Raw genomic sequence first — 17,761 nt, forward strand, 5'->3', positions numbered from 1 at the left:
ATTGGAATATTTTTATTATAATAAAAAGTACTCAAACTTGTACTTATACATATTACATCGTATTTGTTATACAGATATATGTCCCAATCAAGGATAATGATCACTGGTATCTAATGGTAATGAGCATCTCTGACAAAATACTTTATCATTTAGACTCTCACTGTAAGGTTGAAAATGATGAACCACGCAAGCATCATATTAGAAATATAGTAAGTTCTCCTACTATAGAAACAAAGTTAATAATAACATTACCTCGAATAATAAAGCACACTATTCTTATTACAGGGAGTGGCTCTTTCTGAGATAATATTTTCAGAGAAGTATGCAAAATGTGGTATACAAGAAATAGTGAGTTTTGAGGGTTGGGAAGTTCGTAAAGCAATAGGTATTCCTAGGTGCTCAAATAGGTAATTATTCAAATTGTTGGTTATTTAATTTAATATTATATATATACTTATTTCGACTTCCTTATGTTGTTCTGCATGATACATTTTCACACAGCAATGATTCAGCTGTATGGGTTATGCAGTGGATGGATTTGCAACAGGAATTCACTCATGTGGTCCCTCCAAAGGTAACTTTTAACATAGACAATTTCCCTCTTTAATTACACTAATACATGTGTTAACGTTTGGTAAAATAAATTACAGCTGCATGAGGAAAGGAGTAGAATGTATTTAGCATTGGATTTCGTCACCGGAGATTGGAATAAGATACGGTCAGATGTTAACGAGAGGTTTCAATTATGGTGGCTTATGATACACCCATAACATCTTTATTTAAATTGAAAAGAATTATTTAAAATTTTGGGGTTCTGGGTCTTTAATGCTGCTTAGATGTATATTTCATATAATATTATATTATATGAACTATTATTTTAAAGTTATATCAGTGTTGTTCACTTGTTTGATCCTAATTATACAATACCTTATAAAAACTTTTTGAAATGTTAAAATTGCATTAAGTTAATACCAAAACAAAAGATTACATGAAATCAATTAAAATACTCAAAAAAAAAAAATATTACATCACTCTCCGAAATTACCCATTTAAGTCCCCCAGTTACCCATCCTAAGTTGGCTACCTTAAGAATCAGCAGTTGAAAAAAGGTAAATGTTCAAAAGGGTCAATTCAACAGTGATAAAATTTTGAGTATGGCTTCAAGGACGTAGCACCTGTTGAAAGATGAACACGAGGAACTCGGAAGTAGCAGTATACATGACTTTGTATAGTTCTTCTATTTTGTTTTCTTCTCTTTCTCAGTGACCCTTGGTTTTTGGTAGAACAATATCTGGCTTAGGAGTGTGAAATTTGTAGCAACACTAATTGCGGAACCCATTACAACTTCAAAAGAATTAAGGAAACAGTCACAAATACATAATTAAGATACGAATGCAGTACTACTAAAGAGTTAAATTAAAAGACCACCAAAAACATAAATATTGAAATGAATTTGTTCTAATGTAACACGGTAAAAACTTCATATGTTCGTTTGATAAAATAACACGAACAGTATAAAAATTGCTTTGATGGAAGTAACAATAATAATGACAGAAAAATTGATTAGTGGGGATGGAAAAAATAAAGGAAGCAAGGATACCGCTTTTTGGTGCATTTTCTTGGAGGCTTGTGAATACTCTAACTGCAACATATATAAACATAAACATTAATTTGCAAACAAAAACAAACTATAAAGAAAATTTTCAAAATGACATACTGGCTTACCCATTGAACCTGCAGAATTCATCAAAGAAGTTAAGAAATAAATTAAAAATTACACCAATCCCAAATCAACTAAAAATTAGAGGATACCAGAAATTAAAGCATTAACCATACCTTATTACAGCACCTCATTGCTACTGTAGGAAGCACTCTCATCATATACCTATAATATCAGCAATATAATATTATTAGTACTAGCTAATAAGCAGCAAATAAAACTTTGTCATACCTCATTGGTAAAGATACTTACCAATGAGTCATCTTCAATGTTCATGTGGTCATCCGAGTCATTATCAAATGTGTCATTTCCAAGGCCTTCTGACTGTGAGATGCCACGACGAACACGACAAGTTGTTCGATTGTGGCCCTCCATGCCACACTGTCCACATCGATGTTTTCTTTTATTGGACTGTGAAGCCCCCCTTTTTGTCTTACATTTTCTTGGGTCCCTTGGCATGCTATGTCCGAGATCATTGGTTGCGAGCCCAGCTCCAGAAGCATCCACTTGCACACCATCTCTTACATTATCTGCATCATTGACCCCCCCTTTTTGTGCAGCATATTCCTCCTTAAATTGTTTCAACAAATTCATAGCCATTTCCTGTGTAAAGATAAATCTCTCGTTATCTCGGCAAGCAAAGTTGGCTAGTTGTCTAAACCAATCCATCAAACAACCGTACTGACTTAGCATCAAAGAATCCCAATGAAGCCCGACCGCATTTTGCAAACCCACTTTGGCAGTCTTGGTCCACCGAGGCAACACTAATGACCTTGGCAACTCCTCTATATCTTCATGCACCAAGACGCAAACTATGTGTTCACAAGGTATGCCTAGCGATTCCATTCTCATACATGAACAATTGAATTCCATCTCAATGTCACAACAGAATACACGCCACATCTCATTTGGCGTTTGGTCCAAACCGACAGAGTAAATCACATAAGAGCCAGTTTGCCTCATATTTATTACCTTCATTGATGCAGCCCGTACAAGGATTGGTTGGAACATATGAAATATTGATAGGGTGTAAACATTGGCAGCACTCCTCTCTAACTGTTGAAAATAGGTTTGCATACTGGGTCTCCCATTCACAGAGGCGAGGTCATCCTGGACCTCTTTCCACCTTATATGGTCGACACAACGATTAAAGTGTTGAATGAACTCAACCAGATTGTACCTTGAGTTGACATACTTTGCAATGATCGAGTTTAATCCCTCGCACCGAGAAGTAGTCCGAAAACCAGCAAAAAACTTCCCTCTTATATGTGCAGTTGCCCATGAATGTCTCTTTTTATACATATCTAGGACCCAATTCTTGTTTTTGACACCAAATCCCTCAACCATTTCAAACCACTTTTGACGAAATACATCAATTTCATAGTCGCCTAGCATACACTTTCTAAACATGGATGTAAACTGGGGCTTGCCAATGTTACTTGTTGCGTTGCGAATCAGATGCCATGCACATAATCTATGATGTGCATTAGGAAACTCTTTCTCAATGGCGAACTTCATTGATAGATCACCATCCGTGATCACCGAAACAGGTGCTTTCCCATTCATTGCCACCTTCAGTTGTTGTAGCAACCACCTGTATGTGTCTTTTTCCTCATCGCAAATTAAAGCAGCAGCAAAGATAATTGTTTGATTGTGATGATTGACACCAGAAAATACCACCAGTGGACACATATATTTATTCCTCTTATAGGTAGCATCAAACGCCAGCACATCGCCAAATAATGAGTAGTCGGCCCTGCTGAGACCATCGCACCAGAATAAATTGCGCAAAGTACCATCGGCATCCATGTGATGATTAAAATAGAGAGAAGGGTCATTTGTTGCTTGATCTTCTAGATACTTCAAAGCTGCATATGCATCACCTGGTAATTGGCGCCTCTGCTTTGCTATTTTATTGTACATGTCCCTTTGCGTGAAAGAGAGATACTCGTAGCCACCTGCCTGATTTGCTAATGCCTGATATATCTGCCCAATACTAATCCCACCCTTTTTCATGTTAACCATGTGGCCAATATCAGCCTCGGACATGAATCTATGCCCAGGGAGCAATCCAGTCAACCGAGGATCCAGAAGCGGATGATTGTGTTCATCAGAAAAATAAGAAATAAACCAACGACCGCTAGGTGCATCTACACGAATCTCCATCATTGCACTGCAGCCACACCTTGTCTCGGGTGTAGGTTTTCTCTTAAGGTTTCCGATGCCGTAATTATTTGGCGGTCTAAATCCTTCACGATGACATACAAAATTCTTCAACTTAAGTGCGCCCGCACGACTCTTCCTAGTCCTGTTCTTCCGAGCACTAAAGCCTCTTGTCCTTGCATATCTATTGTAGAACTCAAATGCAATGTCGACATCAGAAAAGTGAAAATGACATACATCTTCATCCCTGATGTTCCAAAATTCTATCATCCCAATGTCTTCGAGTGAGTCAATGTTATACCCTTCATCGAAGCCGTGATAATCGAACATTGGTTCCACATTTATGTCGTCCTCATCCATATAATCCACGTCAACTTCCTCATGTTTTTCTTCCTCATGCTCATACTGATCATATGATGTATGCTCGCTATTAACCCCTTCATGAGAAAATTCCTGACCCATAACTTCCTAAACACCAATACACAATTCAAAATGAAACTTAAGTTTGTAAATAAATTGCCAAACACCGAGTACCAGCCATCACAAATCACAATCTTTTAAAATTGAAATCAATCCAATAGTGTCAATCTTAGGAATCATGGAATTGGACACGAGTTTCATTTATTGTATTAAGGAGAAATGAAGAAGCGTGAATCCAAAATCTAATGGTGAAACTATAAGAGTAAAAACAGAAAGACAAGAACAATTGGCAATGCCAGCTATGCATGCGGTGGGTGCAAAGGACAACAAAATATTAAAGAGTATATATCCTCTATCTATAATCTATCTATATTTCTGATCCCATGTCACAAAATTCCCGCCGCTCGCGGCCACTGAAGAACACATCGTTTCCCCTTTGAGAACCCCGCAAAGTTTGCTTGGCTGCCACCTCAATCCATAGAAACAGATTGTTCGCAAGATTAGATATGCATATGCCATTCCTGCTGAAATGACCTTATTTTAAACACACTGCTTTCTTTGAGTTAATTGATGAGGTGTTTAATTTTCTAGGCACTTTCCTGTGCCAGCTGCTGCATCAGCACACAGAAGTGGTTTTGGCAATTTGTATAGAGTGGTGGCAAATTTACAAGAGAGAGGGGTACTCAAATCCATAGAACATGGATGTGAGAAAATTTATTCATTAAAAGTATTGTGTTTGGAATCTTAGGGTTCTTAATTGCTAATGACTTGGAACAACATGACAACTATTTTGGACAAACCATGTTCAGTGGCACCATTAAATACAACAACAGTACAAGCCTTATAATAATTAATAACTATTCATTATTTCAGTCCTTTCATTCAAACTGTAAAATCTGCATATGTTTTAAGTTTTCAAACTTGTATCATGTCATTAAGATAGAAGGCCAGAGGACCATTTTGTGACACATGATTTCCTCTATAAGCATACGTATGGATTTAGATAGCTTGTTTGTAGCTATACATTTTAAGAATATTGGGCCAAGTTGAATGAATAATACAAAACAATGGTGAGGTCAATTTTACATTAATCTACATATATGCTTACAAATTACAAGAACATAAGAAAAACACCTACTTGTAACATAGGATGGTATTGAAGTCACAAGATATGGAAGCTGTGATATGTTTAAGAACTAATAACCAGAGCAGAAATGAACTAGATATGTCACATATATGGTATACAATAAATCAAGTGCTACTTCATCCTAACCTTTTGATGTTATCAAATAGTGATCTGCTAGAGTGAAGACTCAAAGAATCCAGATGAAGTATGATTGGCCCTGATTCATCACCTTTATCCGGGATACAAATAATGATCAAGCTCTAATTAAGACTGAATACATGAAACATTACAAGAAAAAAAAATCCAAAAATGAGAGAATAGACAAGAGAGATTAAAATGTAACAATAAAAATGACCCTGCTGCCAATATAAAATTGAGCATGAAGTGCATTCATAGGAGCACAGAAAACATAACTATAAAAATTTACAGTTAAATAACCCATTCTTCATTTGTTTTTTCTTACCAGTTTTTCTTCTCCCACTATTTCTTCTAATATGGAAAACTCATAAGGCAGAAGAGACTTAAAATATATCAAAGAAAAAAACTTTTTCGAAAATGGAATTAAGAGTCTGACAATTTTAAATAGCCATATATTACTTTCTTCTTCCTGTAACGAAAAATACCCATTCCCATTACAAACTTAACCAAACCTAACCTTGGACAAAGAAACCACAAACGAATTACTTGAACAGATGAAAAATCAGTACAAATTTTGAAAAATAATATTCATCATTTAGAAGGTATTAAAGAATAAAACATGCATGCACGCACACGCACACATTCACATCTTACACTAAAGTCTAAACTGGGATAAAAGTGATAATATTAAAATTTAAAACACTCATGGAAGAGAAAGCTGTCGAAACTATTCCATTTGATTGACCAACAAATTCAATGTGGTTAGAATATGGGGGAATTTAGGACAACTTTCACAAACCAAAGAAATTTCAATTATAAGATAGCATTAACAGCTTTCACTAACCAATTACTAGAACATGTGAACCAGAAAAAAGGGATAATAAACAAAAATTCAGTATCAGCATAGGAACTGAGCAGGAAAGACATCAACATCTTGTCAAATGAGGAATGACTAGCATTTTTTTTAAGGATAAGACATGAAAACAATGACATGCAGCCCAATAGGGTAATATAGTAACAAAAGCAATTTAAAATTTACCAATTGCCCCAATTTTGTGCTCCCGACAGATATCTATCAGATCTTTCATGAAATTGAGTATTGACAACCTCAGATATCTGTCACCCATCACAGGAGGCAAATGATGAGAAAGCTTGATTAGATAATAATAATAATAAACTTATAAAAAAACTCTAAGTAGATTTAAGTAGTGTACTTGCAAACAATAATGATATCTAATTAAAGCCAATGTATTTAGATTTAGAGTAAAAGGAGAAATTCCGGTTAAGGTAAACCACTGTGAGCACAATTTCTAATTTGTATGACCATCCAACTCATTTTACTAAAAAAGCAATGTATGATCTCCCATCCAATTGACTGGCTATGATCTTTCTTTTTCCCTTTCAACAAAAAACTTAGTCCATGCTTCAATTTTGGACTGTTTGAAATTTTTTGTTGGTTTTTTCATATCATTTCTATGATCTCCAACCATTAATTAACAAAGCAACACCATTTCTAAGATCCTTCAACCTTTTTAGCTGAGACTTCTTTTTTCCCAGGACAACAAATGACTCGGTCCATTTATGAATTTTGGACCGTGTGGATTTTGGAATGCCAGGCCAACTATAGAAGCAATGCAGGTCCCTGACGCTTATGAAGTTGGCCTGGAATTCATTTGTAATTTCTTTTGTAAACAAGGTTTTGCCGCAGCCCGGAGGGCCAAAGAAAAGAACACCTTTGGAAGGCGACATGCCAAATTTCTCAAACTTCTCAGCATGTTCCACCGGGTATTGAACCGTCTATAAACAGTAAAATAAATCTCTTATATTAACAAATTGTTGAAAACATACCTAATATACAACACATTTAAGATTCGGAATATGAAATCAAAATGTATACCTGATGAACCAGATGAGCGATTTAGGGCCGCAGAAACCTCTTGTCTTATTGAGCGTGGGAGGCGTGGCGCGGCGGCGGAAGCAGGGCGAGGTGGAAGCGGGGGGAGGCGGAGGCAGGGTGCGGCGGCGGCGGAGGCGTGGCGCGGCGGCGGAAGTAGGTGGTGGAAATTTGCAGCAGAGGAAGGGTATGAGAATGGCAGGGATTGCAGTTGTCTGAAAACCCTAACTGCTTCTCTTCTCTGAAATACCCCTGAATCTGAAATAAGAAAAAGAACGGGGATGGCAAAATTAGGGTTTTTCAAGAACTCTAAGGAGGGTGGAGAGTGAGGGCAGAGTTAGGGAAGGAGAGAAAGGCTTCAACCTGGTTGATGCTCTCCAAAAATCAGTAATCTCTCAGTTTCTCGTACCAAAGAAGGGAAAGGGGTCAAAATTAAAAACCAATAATTTGAGGGGTCAAAATCTAATTAGTAAATTTTTCAAAAAAAAAAAAAAAAAAACGGGGTACATTTTGTAATTATTTTACTGTAGGTTAATCATACTCCCACATAAAAGTGGGAGTAAGGAATCCATGGCCAATGTATAATATTGTCTTTTTGTTATGGACTTTTTAGTAGTCGTATATTATATTAAATTTTCAATCATTTTTACTAATACAAATTTTTTTATGAAAACTTTTTTCTGTTATTTTTTATTTGATTATGTATAATTTTTTATTGGATTTTGTATAAATTTTATTTTGAGTTCTTGAATTAAAGTGTACTTTAATTTGTTTATCGTTCTTAAATTTTTATGATATGAATTATTGAATCCTTCAAAAATACCAAATTAAATAAAAAGTAAAGTACTAAAAAATGAGTACTGAACAAAAAAAAGATTAAAAGTATTAAATTTCAGGACATAAGTTTAAGTTTTTTTAAGAAAAAAGTATAGTGAAAAGAGAGTTTTCACCTGAAAAAATATAATGTGTAATGGTTTTGGGGTATAATGTACTATAATTTGTTTCGATCTTTTATTCGCTAAGAAAGGAAAGATAAAATTTAGGTAACATTGATATGATACGGGTTTAGTAAGTTTCATTTTATAAGTTAGACACCATGCTAATGATTTTTTGTTTATTAGTTTACGAGTAAGCGAATCGTTGACTCTTCTTTTGGATTCTACCAGCAAGCAGGAAGATGGGAAGTAGTGGATAGTTTAGGGCCCTTTAGGGCTTACTTGGTTACAGATCACATATGTTTTCGTACAATGGTTTAGTCGAAAATGAAAGTAAAGACTGATGAAGAAGGCATAAGTAATAAGAGAGAGTATGGTTAAAATGGTAGTGAGAAGAAAGCTGGAACGTGATGGATGATGGATGCAAAGTTACCAGCTGGCGGCCACGTCGACTAGTCGATCCGGCACGGGAACCCCTACCTCGGCTTCCCTGCCCTTGCGAGTAAAACCTCTCTTCAAGGGCGTCATTGCAGTCGGTGAGATGCTTGACCCTAGCTTCCAAAGTGGTAATTTGGCTTGCAACGTGTATGTATTTGGCCCTCCATTCGTCGACAATGTCATAGTTATAATCGTGAACGTAGGTATACAACATATAACAGAGTTGTCTGATGCAAAGCCGGGCAGCATCCTCCCAACTTATAGTCGGATCAAAAGCGATCCGGCTAGCCACGACGAACGGCTCATAGGATGGTGGGGGAACGATAGAGACGATGTGACAGTAGCATCTACGTCCATCATGGTATGTCTGCATTAGGCACCTGTAAATGGGGTTCGGTATGTCAAGTTTCTCGCAAGCTTTGTCGAGCCAGGATCTGATCCCGGTGTGTATTAGAGGATCCTTAAGCAGCTTGTCCGGAACAACTGCATGACATGTGTAGAGGAGGAGGCGCTAGGTTATACGTTAACGAGAAAAACAAGAAATAACATGTGTCTGGATTTGAGTATGTTGATGATAAAATAGCAATGCACTACTTATGTTCCGTAGGTTGTGGGTTGACCATCTCCTCTTGATTGTACCTAGCCTGTAGGGCTCTCAAGGCGTTCTTTTCTTTTTCATGCCGATCATCTGGTTGTACGAGGTCCGGCGCCTCGCCGTTGGCAATGCGCTTTTTCTCAATAACCATGTTCCCTCCTCCGAAGTAGACTAGCCATGCGTCCAAAGCCTCTTCTAGAGTGTCGTGCCTCTGCCAGCTGCAGTACTGGTACTCATGTATTTGTTCAAGGAAGTCTTCATGGGAGGTGTATATCCCAGGCACCCATCCCTAGTAGACACAGTAATAATATGGTGAAATTCTATCCTCCATGTTTGAGTAGCTTGTGGTGGTTTGGGTGGTGTGGAGTGGCAAATGTGATGTGGTTTATATATGCGTTTGGAGTGGATGAATGAGTTGGTCAAAGTGCCAAAGTTGATAGGGGACTAAAACGGGTGCAACACTGAGTCTGGCATGTACAGCTTTGCAGGGGAATCCGATTCCCCTATCGCCATGTTGGAACAGTTGAATGATTAGACTAAAGGGCATTGAGTTTTAGGAAGTATTGGTTGGAAGGTTTAGGGTTTAGGGTTTAGAGATTAGAATTGAGATTAGAGAACTGAAAATTTAATTAATAATTTTTTTAGAAGAAATATTTTTATTTAAATTTTTAAATTTTAAATTTATATTTTTAATTTTTATATTTATTTTAAATTAAAACAATACTTCCTAAAACTCAATTTTTGAGGGCCTTGCACATGAACGAGGAAGGGTTAAGTTGTTTATGACGTGGTCTGATTTTGAATTACAGCATGATTAATTGAGAATGTCGTAGTAAGGATTAGGAGGGAGTTGTTGAAGTATGAAATGGCATTGCTTTAGGATCATGGGGACAGCAGTAAGGTTGTTGCCGCTCACTCATTAAAGAGGACATAGGATTGTGTCTCCTTAGAGGAGTAATTAATGGTGGTATTATGGCTTTCGGCTGACAAGGTGATATTGATTTTGTAAAGACATTCAATTTGGTGGCACCAAACTCACCTACTGATGATATCGATCTATTCATTGATGAGGCGAGATCAACTCAAGGATCACCGGTGGGTCGAGTATGGAGAGGTCTGCCGAAGGTAATACTCTACAGTGGCCTTCGGGTATAGCCAAGAAAACAAGCACTGGGTCAAATATGGCAAGGGCCTATACTAACATGCCATCAGTGATCTCTGAGGACAAGGTACGTAAAGATTTCTTAACAAGTTTTCCCTGCCTTTTTAATTCCAATCGTTGAAACCTTCCTAGAGACAACAGCTTCCTTCATGTTGCATGCACAGGACCTTGTTAATCTAGAGTCGTGGAGCCAGTTCGAATCTACAACACAACTTTGTGGGTTGTTCAACTCTACACCGGTGACAGTGCCAGAATTAGACCCAAAACCTGGGAGTTTCGTGATGACCGGGGATAGGACACTAGAATTCATGTGGAAAAAAATGAAGGAGCTAATGCCGGAGGTCACCAACAGGCCACCATATAGGAGACCCATCATCCGACAAACCACTCGCGGAAGAGGAAGCCGACACAACAACAAGGTGATTTCGGCTGCTGCCCAGATCCCTAAGGTACGTTTCTTTTCCTGCATTGTTCTGTTAACACATTTATAGAATATACAATCCTCAACTATCTTCGTTCATATTCCCATATACTACAGTGGTTCGAGACACTGTTCAAACCAACACCTGGGATGGGCCTTTCGCTGCAGTAGTGTAAGCTAGCAACTTACATATTCAAGAAGCCCAAGAAAGCTGAAGAATACGAGTACTTTCTTCTATCCTTGTAGCCTCTCTTCTGTGTGAATTTTAATTTATCATGTGTGCTTGGAATAACTGATAGTGTGAACACCTTTTAGGGAAGTTCTTTTTCAGTTTACAAAATTCAACATGCCAAGGGGAATCTTCATTTCCCTATGTCCAAAGTACACCCCACACATTGATGTAAGTTTTGATGAGGCTTGGCATCGGTACAACAACTCAACAACCTCATTCGGTGCATTTAGTGGTTTGTAGTCTAGGTTGTGAGTCGTTTGTTCAGTATCTGATTCAACCTATACTTTTTCATGCAGGTTGTCAACACGATGTGTCTCTTGGGGTCTTGGCAATCTGTGAAGAGCATGTCACCAGGAGCATGGTTCTTGCCGTCCTTTTTTGCTGCAGATGTACTGCAGGATAAACCTATAGCAGAAATCAGAAGGAAGTATGAGCGCAACTGGATGCATGAGACCAATCGATTAGAGCATGTAAGGTTTATTGTGGTTGTGGTTTTTTATTTTGTATGCTGGTGTCATGTAAGTCATTGTTTTTGTGCCGTGACTTTGCAGGTATTCGTTCCCGTATACGAACCCCCCTATGCATGGTACTTGATGTTCTTGGACGTCAAAGACACAAAACTGTATGCCTTAGATGTTGACAGAAAGCCTCAGAGTATGGAGCGCAGGGAGGCCAACATGCGCTGCATTGTAAGTGCATAAACCCCACTACCTTTCTATGATTATTGTAATCGTTGCATTACCTCTAAAGCATGCACAATCTGATAATACTTTATTCCGAATGAATATATAGTGCCACCTTCTGGGCAAGCTCTTTGTGATGGACAGGAACGTCATGAGCTTCATGCATGCAGACCCAGATCCTACAATATGGGGGAGCTTCATCTATCCTGATACCATACCAACTTCCTTGAGCAGGTGTGTTCATGCATTTTCAAATTTATTGTCATTTACTCGCATTACCTGCAGCAGCAGGTCGCATCTGCAGATAAGTATATTTCGTGTCGACACCTCCTAATTTGTTTTCTACAGCCACCAGAGCGGAGTCTGGATGTTACATTGGTTGTAGTAAGAAGGCACTATATCGGGCAAGATAAACTCACCCATGGTAGGCGCCACCTCTGTAGACTTTCTTGAGAGTCATAAATTGTTAGTTACGCATCATGGGTTTTACTCGTCTCACTTTGATGTCGTCTTGTTTCTTTCAGGTAGACAGTGACTCCGTGAGGATGAAGATTGCTACAAACATAGTACGGTTTGAGATGAATGAGGTAGGGGGATACATTGACGTCATGGCCGAAAGTCTTTGGAGCTCATTGGTTGGCCCTGCTACCTCAGTACCCTGACGGCCATGGCATTGCTGGCGAGAAGTTTCGTGCCTTCAAAATCAGAAATGTCTTGCCAACCTTTTGAACCCTCCCACTTTTTTTGACCGTTGTAGTTTTTGTGTGGAAATCCATGTCCTTTTGTGAAATATTTGTCTACACATGTGGATTCTGTAATGGAACTACATTCAGATACTCCATTTGCTGCTATGAAATATTTGTTAGTGCATGTGGATTATCTGATGTCATTTAGGTGACCATCATGGCATGCCTTTTGACTAGTTGATATAAGGCTGGGTCTGAATGGTATATGATAGCAACGTAGTAGTAAAGTCACATTTTGGTTCCAGGGGTTATTAGCGTGTAGCATCACAAATTTCTTTTGGCATGTGTCATCTGTGTAAATTAGGTGGAATACTTTTGTAATATGCCTTGTTTCATTTCAGGTACAATGTATATCATCCATCAACATGGACGGTTGATGTGTTTATATTACAAAATATATATTTACTCAAATATTTGAGGCTGCTGCTCTAATGGCATCTGCATTACTAACTTTATTGTCCCTAACATGGTTACTGACCTTCTCGGATTGAAACAGTGGTAATTTTTGCTAGAGTGAGTCACTAAGTTGAATTTAGTGGAAACTCACAATGTGTGTACGACTATAATGGTTATTGTCAATGTGATGGTTACGTTAAATTCAGGATAAGCTTTATATACTACTAATTAATAAATGAAAAATTACACATGGTGTACATACACCAAATGAATGAGATTTCCTCGTGTTTCTATTTCGATTCAGTCTACATTTCATGGTTAATCTGGCAAAATAAATTCAAGTTTCTCATCAGATTATGATTCAAGTAAACTTATTTTTAAATCAAATTACAAGAAGTTCTATCTTGACGTGATAGTCTATCAACTCTAATTACCAATTTGCCATGATGATGACGGTCCAAAATGCATCACTGATGTGTAACTCATCACATTAATTAAACTGGATCAGGTCTAATCATACCACAGTTAATATAGTTAACATGCTTGCGACAATTACTAGTAAAAGAGCAGATAGAAAATTGATGGCAGTTTGGTTTGAGATCTTCAGACTCACTGATGAGAAAATAGATGAAATGGGTCACAAGGAACCAATAATAGAAGTAGCGATAAAATCAAATCAAGGAAATCAACATTTATATTAATAGAAACAACAAATAATGAAAAAGGAAAAATACTGCCACATTTTCATTTTTCTATCATTTCTAGTTTTCTTCCTAGGTTATCTATTATCTGCAGGGTATTGCTTTTTAATCAATAGGTTGCGCATTGCTCTTTTGACAACTTCAGCTGCAGCCAAGAAAGCACTCTCATCAACAGAAGCACTTCCTTGCAAAGTTTCTAGCAGCTTCTCTCTGCCAGGTATCTCATCGTTTCCCAAAACTACGATTATAACTTTTATTCATGCGTCCATGCTTTTTTGTTCTTGACTAGCGACAGGTTTCGCGACCAAAATAACAATTCAACTAAGCTAATAAGATACAGTACTTTATTTTGGTGTATACTAATAAGTAGCTATTTCTTGAAGCCCAGTGTGTTGTACCAGATTAAATAATAAGTCGTTAATTATTATAGAATAATGTGTGACAATTCATCAATAACTATCATACACAACAACTAGGTAACTCTAAAAATCAACAACCACACCCTACTACAAGCAAATTCAGCAACAATATAGACAGTGTATACTGGACCCTAACAAACCACTTCTAACAATATACACCACAAGCAACTTCAACAACAACGTCTCCAACGAACGGTTCCCGTATACAACCTTGCTCCTTTGACTCAGCCATCATATGATACTTTCGAACATGGGTGGGAAGTCAACTGTCTTGGTGGTATTAAATTCGATTGGACCACCTCCCTGATCCTGTTTATAATTAACAAACCACATCAAATTGATAACCACATTTATGTATCAACAAACATATACGCCATAAAATTAAATAGCATCAACTATTATCACTTGTTGAGGACCGAAAGGAACACAAAATGAAATTGACACACCATACAATCAAAGTGCGAAAAATAATACAGAATGGTCCTAGCATGAATTTTGAAGTTAAAATAAACCACAATAACAAACCTACTTACCTGTGCAGGTGAAGCTTGCTTTTGCTGAGTTGACGCCTCCAGGTTACCTGGCACTGTTGGAGGTCCCGATTTGGGCATCGAGTTCGCCTATAGCCTACACAGCCACACGTGCTGCATCGCCGCCGCTTTACCCCCCGCATGCCCACTGGGTCGTTGCTACGTCCTGTCCCTTTCATCCTAACACCAATTGGATCCTTCACCAACTCCCCCTGCTTAGCAATGTTACTTGTCTCCGCACCATGGGACTCAAGCATGCTCCTTTCTTCTAACATATGCGTGTCCCGAACAACCTTTTCGACATAATGCTTAAAGTCCTCCTCTCTAACACATGCAACTTTGGCAAAACATTTGCAGTGCTGGAGGAATGAACCAACCCGACTTCGGTACAGCGCAACATCATCACCAGCTCGGCAACTCAGGCTTTCTTGAGCAGCATCATCCTTTGCCCATTTCGACCATCACTTCAGGACAATGCTCTTCGACAACAACTCCATATATAACCTTACCAGTACTGCTAGAATGTGTACACAGGGTAGTCCGAACGACTCTATCTTGAGACAACTACATCTGAATGAATTATCTGCGGCTAGATGGTGTACATTCCACCGCATCTGTGGTTTGCGATACTTCTGTGTCACATATATGCAACCATCTTCACGCTCTATGCATTCCAATATACTCACCCTAACACACCTCTTAAGACTCTCACGATATCTTGAAAAAATTTCCCTCGTAAAACTCATCGCACCAGACTTCTCAAGCTCTGGGAACTCTGTCTGAAGGACTGGGATCCCATACGATGATCGAAAATTGAGCTCCTCCTCATTGTCTTTTAGGAAATCAACACAGTACTAAAAATTTGTTACAAACTCAAGGATGCCGTATCTTCTTTTCACAAACCTCCCTAGCTTTGCGTGGAGTGACTCACACCAAGAGGTTGTTCTAATACCAGCAAAGAACCTGCCATGTATGTACGCCGTGGCCCACGAGGACTTCTTCTCGTAAATATCCTTTACCCACGCCACTTCCCTGACATCGCACTCCTCCATCATCGCTTCCCAAAGTTTCTCAAACTCCTCTACCTCCAAGTCAGCCATCATACAGTGCCTAAACAAGGTCGTGAAGTGCGGTTTACAGACGTTCGATGTCATATTCTTCAATAGATGCCAAGAACATAGGCGATGATGGGAACATGGGAATACCTCCTGAATAGCTAACCTCATCGATCGGTCACCGTCTGTTATCACCCCAGTGGGAGCTTTGCCCTTCATACGTTGCAAGAAGGTTCGCAATACCCAAACATATGATGTCTGGGACTCGCACGAGACCATTGCAGTTGCAAACACGCAAGTTTGGTTGTGGTGGTTAACTCCAGAAAAGACAATCACTGGGAGATTGTACTTGTTCCTCCCATAGGTGGCATCAAAGGCCAAAATGTCCCCAAAAATGTTATAGTCATCATGGCTACAACCATCACTCCAAAAGATATCACACATGTTTTGCCCTGGATCGACCTCATACCTCCAGAAGAGTTTTTCATCTACAAGGGCAGCCCCCTCCAACACCCTTAACGCTGCATTAACATCACCATTTTGCAATAGCCTCTGCCGCCTAACCTCGTTGTACAGGTCTCTCTTAGTAAAAGGAACGAGATTGAACCTACCAGCCTGTGCAGCAAATGACTCGTATATCTTCGGAATCGAGATCCCAACTTGCCTCAAGCTATCCATGTGAGCTATATCAACATCAGAAACCTTTCAATGTGAAGATAGGTACTCTACAAATTTTTCAGGTAGTAGCTCGTGGTTATGATCATCCACAAAGCGTGACACAAACCACTTCCCTGTCTCACCATTCGATTTTATCCGCATTTCAGCAGGACATCCACACCGAGTAACAACCTTGTGTTTCCTCTTCCTATCCTACTTCTCTAGCCATTTTTTGTCTCTGTAACCTTGCCGGTTGCACAAATACGTGTACCTAACAAACTCCCCTTTCTTGTTCTTCAATTTCTTCTCATGTCGTATCGCAAAACCTTTTGCTCGACTGTACTCTTCGTAAAAAACTGTGGCCTCTCTTGGACAACCAAACTCCAACTTGAACACATCCTCTCCACTTAACAGACCTGCCTCTGACGACTTGCTAAAATTACCCGGTGCTTGGTTAAAAGAATCTCCATCGTAGCCATCTTCCTCCATCTCAATAACCAACCCTTCTTCCGGTAAGAAAAATAAATTAAGACACAACAGCGGTTAGCATAAAATTAGAAAACAATAACCATGTACAGAACACTAGCATGAACAAAAACAAATAACAGATCCATGCAACCATGATACACACTCGAACCACTACACTCTAACCTGGAACACAATCAACTAACATATCTTGCTAAAACTCCTACTTTACAACTAACAACTTCCTAAACCTGAAGTTTTCGCCATGTTATTAATGGTTATTCACACATAAGCACCTACCACCGCGACATTCTATCTAAGTAATGCCTATAAGGACCTAACATTTCAGCCATCCACTGCCACGCTTTTCACTCCTCTTCCTGACATGCACGATCTTTTCTATAGTTTCCTACTAAAATAATACACACTAATTCTTCTTTCCCTTACTAACCAGTGAAATATTTAACTACCTGCACAATGCTAACGGGAATCTATAGTTGCTTTCGCCGCCTTATTATAAATCCATGTCACAAATAAAAATCCTAACTACAGAATCCACCAATCAATCATACACAGTGTAATTTTTGGTCCTCTAATTCGAACGACTGCAACAACACAACATACAAATCCAAAAATTTTAAAATAAAATAAACTTTGGTACCTTACTTAGAACAAGCAAGAATGCCTCACTTTGTTCTGGCAGTGCACGACCATCTAACCCCAGCAACATCAAGCCTGAGAACCTCCACTTGGAGACGCAGAGCAACCATCACTTAAAATGCCTCAAAGAAAACTTAAGGGAGACAATTGCACTTTTCTTATTTTTTTTCATTAAACTTTTACTCCACTTGTGAAGCCACAACGC

General features: G+C 38.6%; 1 protein-coding gene and 1 pseudogene across 1 annotated transcript; both read right to left on the reverse strand.

The window, feature by feature from the left end:
• Positions 1–1,840: 1,840 nt before the first annotated feature.
• On the reverse strand, positions 1,841–4,345 carry LOC110264391 (protein FAR1-RELATED SEQUENCE 5-like). Its single transcript, XM_021106373.2, has 2 exons — positions 1,973–4,345; positions 1,841–1,885 (listed from the first exon to the last, which is right to left on the reverse strand). Exons 1-2 carry the CDS (start codon positions 4,343–4,345, stop codon positions 1,841–1,843), a joined length of 2,418 nt encoding a protein of 805 aa, XP_020962032.2.
• Positions 4,346–13,847: 9,502 nt separating this feature from the next.
• Positions 13,848–16,935, reverse strand: LOC148554269 (protein FAR1-RELATED SEQUENCE 5-like; annotated as a pseudogene).
• Positions 16,936–17,761: the final 826 nt, after the last annotated feature.

The sequence above is a fragment of the Arachis ipaensis genome, chromosome B7 (assembly GCF_059453495.1).
Source record: "Arachis ipaensis isolate K30076 ecotype BB chromosome B7, ASM5945349v1, whole genome shotgun sequence".
NCBI lineage: Eukaryota > Viridiplantae > Streptophyta > Magnoliopsida > Fabales > Fabaceae > Arachis > Arachis ipaensis.

Coding starts and splice junctions, on each gene's coding strand:
- LOC110264391 (XM_021106373.2), bottom strand. CDS start 4,345: ATGGGTCAGGAATTTTCTCATGAAGGGGTTAATAGCGAGCATACATCA. Junction 1,886..1,972: donor ACATTGAAGATGACTCATTG/GTAAGTATCTTT, acceptor CTGATATTATAG/GTATATGATGAGAGTGCTTC.